The sequence below is a fragment of the Cystoisospora suis genome, assembly GCF_002600585.1.
Source record: "Cystoisospora suis strain Wien I chromosome Unknown contig_3637, whole genome shotgun sequence".
NCBI classification, from domain to species: domain Eukaryota; phylum Apicomplexa; class Conoidasida; order Eucoccidiorida; family Sarcocystidae; genus Cystoisospora; species Cystoisospora suis.
In genome coordinates, this window is record NW_027156432.1 from 1 (window position 1) to 8,977 (window position 8,977).

The window sequence follows — 8,977 nt, forward strand, 5'->3', positions numbered from 1 at the left end:
TGACAGTGTATCTATCTATTTGTTCGGTGCTGCGGCGTTATCGTTTTGTGGGTTCCTCTGTGTCTTCTTTTTTCCTATCCCTGACACAGTCTTTGCGCCCCTTTGTTCCCGGCCGTGTCCGCAGGTTTCCCCGCCCTGGCGAAATGTCGAGTACAATGACTGGAGAAAACGCCCCCCATGAATCCGCTGTCGATGGGAAACCTGCGGTAGAGTTAGATTCAAGCGGCAAGGGTGTCACTGACAGAAGGACGGACAATCCTTTTTCTTCGGCCGGAGAAGGGAGGACAACTGTGATGAAATCGGGTTCAGAATTGTCGCTGTCTCTTAGTAGGAGAGATACTGGAGTGGAAAGATCTCAAAGCATCAACACTCGGGAAGAAGATGAAGAAACTCAGGCTTCGAGTATTGATGCTATGAAATCGTTTGACTCCAGTATCTCTCCTACTCCTGACGCGCAAACTCTTAGACCCAGGGACGGAGCTCAAGCTGGTCTTCCGGGGGCTTTTGGTAAGAGAGGTGAGGGCTTGCGAGAAAATGATTCCTCGCCAGAGATGGAGAAGAGACACGTTCCTTCAGTCCCGCCTTCCTCCTTCGCTCGCTATGCGGCTACTACAGGCCCTTCACTGGAGGTACCATCACAGGAGAGGGGTGGCCATTCTGACTGGAATGGTGGTGTTGGGCCTCTTGTAGCTGTGCGGTACGCTAGCGATTCAGTTCTCCCATCTTCTTCGTCCTCATCATCGTCTGCCACTGCGAGGGGCTTGCTACATCACCCAGTCGGAGGGAAAGAAGTGGACAGACACGGGAACAAATCTGCTGTTAGCGGCGATGATGTCATTTCCCACACCGCATCTTGCACGAGTCAGTGCCTTGGAGTGCCACGACGAGCAGACGCGGGGCTGCTGGATGGTACAGTAGACGCCACACATGAAGGAGGAAAGATCGATGACGAGAAAATGGGCTGGAGTTATATGTTCAAGAAGGTGAGACCTGCCCGTACCCCGCAATCTTAAACATTCAGCATCTTTGTGCCGGCCTGCGGTTGCGGAGCCTTGGACCTCTAAGCACGTGCGAGTTAGCTCTTTCGCATTGCTGAAGTCTACTTTGAACAGTCGCTTTGTTCTCGTACTGTCACCACACTGAATCGTTTCGTGCCGTACATCTGCGCCGTCGTTTCCGGTTCTTTGTTAGCTGACGGGTATCTGGATCCCAAAACGAATACGTACTTGAAGGTGCAGCATATTTTATGTGGCACCGTCTCTATGGGGGAATGTCAAATCAAGAGCAACGGTGTGGATGTGTCTCGTTGACAGCTGCTTAGTCTTAACTTCAAAGATGCCGGAGCCGTTACCTACCTTGACAAACTGCCAACAGTCCCAGCAAAGGCCGGCAGTGCTGCGGCTGCAGCGGTGTCTCCTGCTCTCGGCCCCCTCTCTTCTGCATCTGCGACAAGACGGTCAGTCGCTCCTCCTCTTCCTCCTACGCAGTCCATTGGATCCAATGCTGTGTGTCTTCCCGGTGCACAGCAGCCTCAGCAGGGGCTCGCAGGAGGCTTGGGCTATGTCAGGATGGTTCCCAGCAAAGATCTCGCTGTAGCTAGCAGTGTATGTGATGAAAGCGTCGAGGCTGTTAGGGTGAGCAAAACCGCGATAAACTCGGGGGTGCATATACACGTTTCAACGTTTGAAGGTGTATTCGGTCATCTGTGTTGCTGAGGAGTTGCAATGGTGTGCACACCTGCAGCAACGCTTCATTCTTTGAGTGTCTGTGATGTTTGCCCTGTCCCGCAGGCGCCTGTTCCTGCATATTGTTTCGTGCATATCGTATCATTCTTTCGTCGTCAGTAATGTCTGTTCACTCGCACTTCACGGGGGCGTGGCGTGACGGCGTATGTCTCGAGTTGATTCAAGGAAACCCTGCTGTGGTACCTAGGTCGTGTGAACCCCTGCTTAAGTATGCGTGTAGAGGTGAATGCGAAAACGGTGGGTGTCTTCATGAATGAAACGAACCGCAGCGCCTTCGTTGATCGTTGTTTTTGTCTTTTTCTTCGTAGCTTCTAGCGCATGCATTGCAACTCCGTCAGTCGTGGAGCTTTGCTTTTCCGGAACCCCCGCGGAGTCACGCGGTTGTCCTGCTGACGGAACAAGAGAAAGCGACGAGGCGGAGTCACGAGCCTCTTTATGACCCTACAAAAATTCCCCTCTTGCCACCCTGCAACGCGCAGTTTCGCATGGTCGATGGTGTCTACAATGTAAGGACGATACACGCACATGCGTGCGGGAACGACGGGAGGAACAGGGATTAAGTTTCTCTTTTTCTGCTGCAATACGTGCTCTCTTCTTGGCGCTCTAGCCAGAAACCGAGATGCTGTTTGTTTCTCTATCCGTAGTATCGTAATGTAGCATGTAAAGAGGACGTCGCTAGGGATTGCTGTACTTGCGCCTTCAGTTCTTGTTGGTGTCTAGGGTTTGCGTGCCTACTTTAGTTACGGTTTTCCTAAGTGAAGGTAGACTTCACTGGTCACAATCAAGGGGCCGTAACATGAAGAAAGTGGCTGGCTTTCTCTCAGTTTCCCGTGATATGTTTTTGTGGACAACATTTGTCCGCGTTTTCAGTCACCCGGTCTATGTATACATACCTCTTGCTTACCGCGCCCTGGTGTATGCAGCAATGCGCACAAAGATGGAATACGTCAGCTTCTGCTGGGGGAGCAGTGGTTTCTCTTGGTCGGTCCATTTTTCTCAGTTGTTTAATTATCTCTTCTTTGTTCGATTGTCAGGTCTTCTGGGATCCTAACACTGACGGCTCCTCAACAACCGGGAAAAGAGAAAGCATGCACGACGAGCAGGACTCATCTCCTCCTCTTCTCTGGGCTGACCATCCTATCCCTGACGTCCTTCAGTTTCTTCGAGCACTCAAAGACATCATGACTGCAGTCCAGAATCCTGGTTCGTATACACCACATCTCCTTGCTCCCTTTACTTCAGTGTAGCGACATCTCACCTCATAGCGTGGAAGCCGCTTGCCTGTTGTACATTTAAACTAGGTCAGGTTCTCTGTCCGGAAGAAAAAGAAAACACGCCAGAACTTTCAGGGTCTCAGAAATGAGAGGAAGATTGGCTTAGAACCAGGCCAGATTGTGTGCGCCAGTTCGCTCTTTTCTCAACACGTGGTGCGGCTAAGCACGGTGTTGTCTTTCATATCTGACACTGTTGTGGATACGCGGGTACGCATATCTCCACAGGGCATACATCCACAGCCGTCCGTGTATCATTGTTTGTTTGGAGCATCTGCCAATTCCTCTTCCGAGTCGGTTCTGTTCACCTTCACATGTTTTCGCCCGACCAAGGTATGCAGTAATATGCACCCGCGCATACATGCAAATGGAGAAGCGCTCAGTGTGTGAATGAGGTCATCGGACGGACATACTTATTGTTCTGCTGTGAGTTTCGGAGATCGGGTGTCCTTCGTTCAGTCTTATTGGCAGATATGTCAACACTAGCAGAGGTTCTGAGAGTCTGCCGACTGTTCGAACTGTGGGCAACCGCCTCTAGCACAGGATGTTTGCACACAGCAGGGGATCTTTTTTAGACGTTTAGATATGTACGGCGATCCCAGGGATACTTCTTCCTTGCTTTTTAGGGACCTTGCTGGGCTGGTTATTCCACACAGGCGCCATATTCCTTTGTGACGAGCTGGATTTATCTTCAGTGGAGTGTATGCGCAGATGAAGGAGTACACTGGGGGATACTGTTCTTCTTTTTGCGGTTTGTCCAGCGTGCAAAAGTTTCTGCTACAAGAGACTGAAGTATCTGGAGGGCAAATTCAATCTACACCTCATGTTTAATGCACCTGCTGAAGTGGCGGAGACCAAGTACAACTTTCATAGGGATTTTTATAATGTTCGCAAAGTGGATACACATATTCATCACTCAGCATGCATGCAACAAAAACACCTTCTGCGTTTCATTCGGTAAGCGTGTCTCCCTCCCTGCCCTCTTTTCTTCACTCCACACTTCACGGTCTCTTCTGTCTACTCCTGTGTCCGCACGAACGGTGCAGGCAAAGCAGCAGCTGCGGTACTCCATAGTTTTTTGCACAGGTCCTTCTTCTCACCCCGTCTACCGCAGTGCTCATGCACCGGTCGCAGGAGAGAACGGCTGCCTGCAGTGTATGTAGTGACAGTGTGATTCACTCTTAGCATCTCTACGTCTGCTTGGGGGTTCGATCAGGACTCCACTCAAACTTTGCTTGTGTTCGTCGTGTACAGGAACAAGGAGGGCTACGCAGATAGGTATCGCTCAGTCTATCTTTTGTTCAGGGCTGTCTTGGCTGTATTCGTCATATTTCTTAGACAAAATACATGGAATCAACATGTCTTGAGTTGCAAGTAGTTGTAATCTTCTTCACATTCTGCTTGGTGCAATGCAGTCTCCCTAGCTTTCTTTTCTCTTGATTGTCTGCAAATGATGTTCGAGAGAGACGGGTCGACCTCTCTTTGATAGGAGAAACACTACGTTAGGTCGGCTTTGCGACACATTTAGAGACTATCTCTCCAGATCAATACTGATTCTCATCAAATGCACATCTGCCGGTCTGGATTTTTTTTTGTTTCTACTGCTTGATCTCCTTTCAGCAAGAAGTATAGAACAGAAGCAGATACATATGTAGCCAAGACTCGAGATGGACGTGAACAGACACTGAAGGATATGTTCCACAGCGAGGTGGGCATTTGTGCGCATGACGCAAGCGTCGATCACCTAGATGTACATGCACTCGGGAGCTGCTTTCAGCGTTTCGATCTCTTCAATCAAAAATACAATCCCTTCGGTCAAAGAACGCTCCGGGATGTTTTCTTGAAAACGGACAACTACATTGAAGGTATTCAAAATATATATACATATGTAGGAGTTTTATTTCATGGACGGCTCAGGGTTGTATACCTGTGAAACCATGGTGTATATCTGTGATGGATGATACCAGGTACAACTGATCTTAACATGAATTTTTGCTGAGGCAGTTCAGACGCGTTGTCGTTACGTCACCTTCTCTCATACGTAAATATGAACGTGGCTATCTATGTAGGTTATTCTCATGGAAACACATCAGTCTGCAGATTAGGCGGCCCATGATGGTGACTCAGCTCTTTATGATGTCTCTTCTCAGGGTAGATGCTTGTTGGTAACCGTAGGAACGGTGACGGGTCTGTAAGCGGCTTACACTGGTCAGTTATAGACTTCAAACATCTGTATACCTTTGTCTCGGGTGTGGCCGCAATTGTATGTGTTTATACGGAGTATCACGTGGTAAAGAACATCAGAGCACGAATAATAAATGTGTCCGCGTGTGTCTGTCAGTGCAGGCATTTGTCCAGTGAAGGATACGTGAATGACGATGACGAGGATGGCATTGTCAGTCCTTTCTCTGCGTTCTCCTTGTAGGTCGGTTTCTCGCCGAGATAACCCGAGAGGTCATAAGTGATTTGGAAGAGCGACGATATCAGCATGTTGAATGGCGATTATCTATCTACGGAAGATCAAGAGATGAGTGGGCAAAGCTCGCGAAATGGGTTGTGAAGAACAAGCTCTTCTCTGCACGGGTTCGATGGATGATACAGGTCCCGAGGTCAGTCCAGCGCTGTCTTCAAATAAATCTGTATAGGGCGAACTCTGTCTGCAGGTTTTTAAGTAAATTTACAATCTTTGTCGAAGCGTCCTACCCTAAGCACGAATTCGCTGTCTCGTTTTCTTTCTGGCGCATTATGAAACGTTGTGTATCAGTATGTACGTGTGTAATCACCCCCCCCTAGTGTTTCGATATGTATATATATATATGCCCGCATGTGTACGTATCGTCACACTTCTTGTGCACCGGAGGATAGCTAGAATTCATCATGAAAGTTGCTGGAGTGACCGCGGTTCACCCCTTGCATGAAGTGTGTGTATGAGGGTCAGCATGTATGTTTTTCCTCACATGGACTTCAGTTCTTGCAGCAGTAACCTTGCGTGCACATTGTCCTGCACCAGCATATCTCTCGTCTTCCTCGACGTTTTCTGACTGTTGTATTGCCATGTTGTGTCCCAGGTTGTATCACGTGTACAAGCGTCTAGGCATGATCAGTAGCTTCGGAGATTTGCTTTCAAATGTTTTCGAGCCCCTTTTCGAAGCTGTCAGAAACCCTAGTGAAAACCCTGACCTCTTCACCTTTCTTTCTATAGTAAGTAGCAGAAAGTCCTCGTCCGTTCACAGCCACCCCCCTTACTTCCTGATTTTCTTTTCTGTCGAACGACCATATGTGAGGCAACTGTGGTGAATGAGTGTGCTCTCTCGTCGCCTCCGCGGCGTTGCAACGTGAAAGGTCAGTCGCTTGACAGTAGATTCTCTCAACAGTTTTTCCCTAGGGGTGATCCCGGCTCAGTTGAAGAAGGAGTGTTTATGTGAAGTTCTTTTTCCTACGTTGTATAGTGAACGGTGTTGTCTGTAGGTGTTCAGTTGTTCTCTAGGGAGGAAGGATCAGAGGAACTAAATAAAACGTATGTGTAGGGGTTGGGCCTTCACGTGATGATTCATGCGCAGTCAATAGATGGGATAAGAAAACTCACTTCATTTTCTGTCAGTACTCAGGTATGTCTTTACTCAGGTACATGAAGAAGGGGGGGATGCTTACTCAAACGGTGGCGGAAACGTGTATTCAAGTTTTCGCCCAGCACTGGGCAGGTGTTAGTATCCTTACGTGGTCATTACACCTCGCGGATACCTGTACCTTCGATAAAGTCCAATCCCACACTTCTTTCAATACGTCGACCTCGTCCACGTACGAGCACAACCCTGGTAATATGAGGGACACGGCGTCCCTCACACATCTGCTGTGCACGTACTCTCCCTCACAGTGTCTATGCCGCTGACATCTATTTCTCCTCGTACCGAGATCACGATGGGTACCACTCTGTTCTAAGGAGAACACAGGATGGTGAGAGGAAGGAATCCATCCATCTAAGTGGCGATCCACGTGAACGTCGTTTGAACGATGCAGTGCAGCTATAGATCGTCGTCTACCTTCACCTAAGGTTTTTCGGTACTGTAAAGATGGTTTACCGCCATCTCTAGGTTCCCTGTCCATAGGTAGAAGTGGTACCACGTGTCGTCTTGTGTGTCGCCTTACATGCAGACATCGGGGTGTAGCTGGAGAGGCTTCATGATTTTTTATTTCGAAAAGAGTGTGTTGCGCAATTTACATAGGCTTGTATGTTTGTATCTATGTAGCTACCTTGCTACTACCTTAGTTAACAACATTCTGTCACGGGCTTTCTCTCTCTTTACAAGTTGCTGCTCTTTTTGAGTTTCCCGCTCTCTCTACATTTTTTGTAAAACGTAGGTATGCCTATGTACACGTTCTTTGTGCTTCAGATTGTTGGATGGGATTCTGTTGATGATGAATCCTATGCCTCGAAATATACTATGGAAGGAGGAGAATTACCTAGGCCAGAGGACTGGACAGGCGAGAATAATCCTCCCTACAGCTACTGGGGCTATTACATGTATGCAAACATACGCGCTCTCAATCATCTTCTCACAGCAAGAGGCATGCGCCCTCTTGCTTTCAGGTAAGGAAAGAATTGCTTTCACTACTGGTTTCCTCGCGTTACCGGTGCGCTGATCTGTCTCTACTTAGTAATAGGACTCTCTTGTTATTCTTATCAGTCTTTTCACTTGCCCGCTATAGGTACCTAAACTTGTGTGTATTCGAATGTGCACCCAGCTGTCTCTCTTGAACTTTACAGTAGGCAGTTGGGTGCATGTGACATGGTGTCGTAGAGTGGTAAGTGAACGACCGTCTGTTCGAGCCAAGAGAAGGGACTAGCCGACAAGATATTCTTTCTCGTCATCAAGGATGTGTAGCCACACATACACACGGTGGGAGAAGGAGACATGTGAAGATATGCTTCAGTAGAGAGCTAATACTGAGGATGAGAGTGAGTGAGAAAGAATACGACAAGAAGGACGAACAGCTAGCACCCATACGGATGCCTTACTGCATATGGGAATGAGAAGGGCGGTCGTGGTGATGGCCGTGCTTTGTGTGTATGTGTCCGTGTTGCAAGATGTTGAGAAAGCTTGTTGTCGAGAAGACCGACTTGAACACGAGACGAGAAGGGGATTTTATTCTCTGTGATTCTATAGTATGGTGGACTAGGACTCGATGTCCATTACAGAGAGTAGTCTTGGACCCCAGGTGGAAGGAACCCGCTTCGTAGTCGCGGTCGATCTTTTCCTCTTTCTTTTTGTCCAGTCCTGCAAGCAGCCTGGACTTCTTCTCGTGGAAGTAGTCCCTGATCGTCTGATCGCCTCGTTCTCTATCATTCCGCATGCTATCTCGAAGGTTTACTGTGTATTTGCTCTTCAGGCCACATTGCGGAGAAGCCGGAAGTGTCAGCCATCTGGCGACGATGTTTCTTCTGGCTGATGCAATCAATCACGGTATCATGCTGAAGAAATGCCCAGTCTTACAATTCCTCTTCTATCTTGCTCAAATCGGTCTTGCTGTTTCTCCACTAAGCAACAATGCCCTCTTCATGGACATCGGTAAGCATCCTCGTGTTCCGCTATATACTGAGGTATACACAGATGCAACGCCGGCATCCTGGCTCGGCTGTGGCATCAGGTGTATATACATAGGACACATCTAGCTCGTGTGTCAGTAGTTGTCGTCCCCTCTTCACTCGCTTTTTTATTCAGCAACTTGTAAGGAAAAAAAAGAATTATCTGAGGGATTCACACGTGCATATATACTGTATGAAAAAACTAAGCGCAAACTTTTCTCTCATCTCTCCAATATATTTTCTGTGTTGCCGTCAGGCATGATATCTTTCTGTATTAGTTTGTATATCTAGCGGCCGAGAGATCATCGCCACCTGTTGCAACGACTGCCTGTCTTCTACTCAATAGCGAATGCTCGTTGCTGAAAGTGGTTTCGGGC

At 48.2% G+C, this 8,977-nt stretch overlaps 1 protein-coding gene across 1 annotated transcript; it reads left to right on the forward strand.

Moving 5' to 3' along the window:
- Positions 1-20: 20 nt before the first annotated feature.
- CSUI_007047 (amp deaminase) lies at positions 21-8,746 on the forward strand (the record flags this gene model as incomplete). Its single annotated transcript, XM_068067197.1, has 11 exons — positions 21-983; positions 1,314-1,634; positions 2,054-2,251; positions 2,780-2,948; positions 3,778-3,973; positions 4,637-4,881; positions 5,442-5,625; positions 6,085-6,217; positions 7,408-7,604; positions 8,405-8,662; positions 8,737-8,746. The coding sequence occupies exons 1-11, from the start codon at positions 144-146 to the stop codon at positions 8,744-8,746; spliced, it is 2,751 nt and encodes a 916-aa protein (XP_067920827.1). The 5' UTR covers positions 21-143.
- Positions 8,747-8,977: the final 231 nt, after the last annotated feature.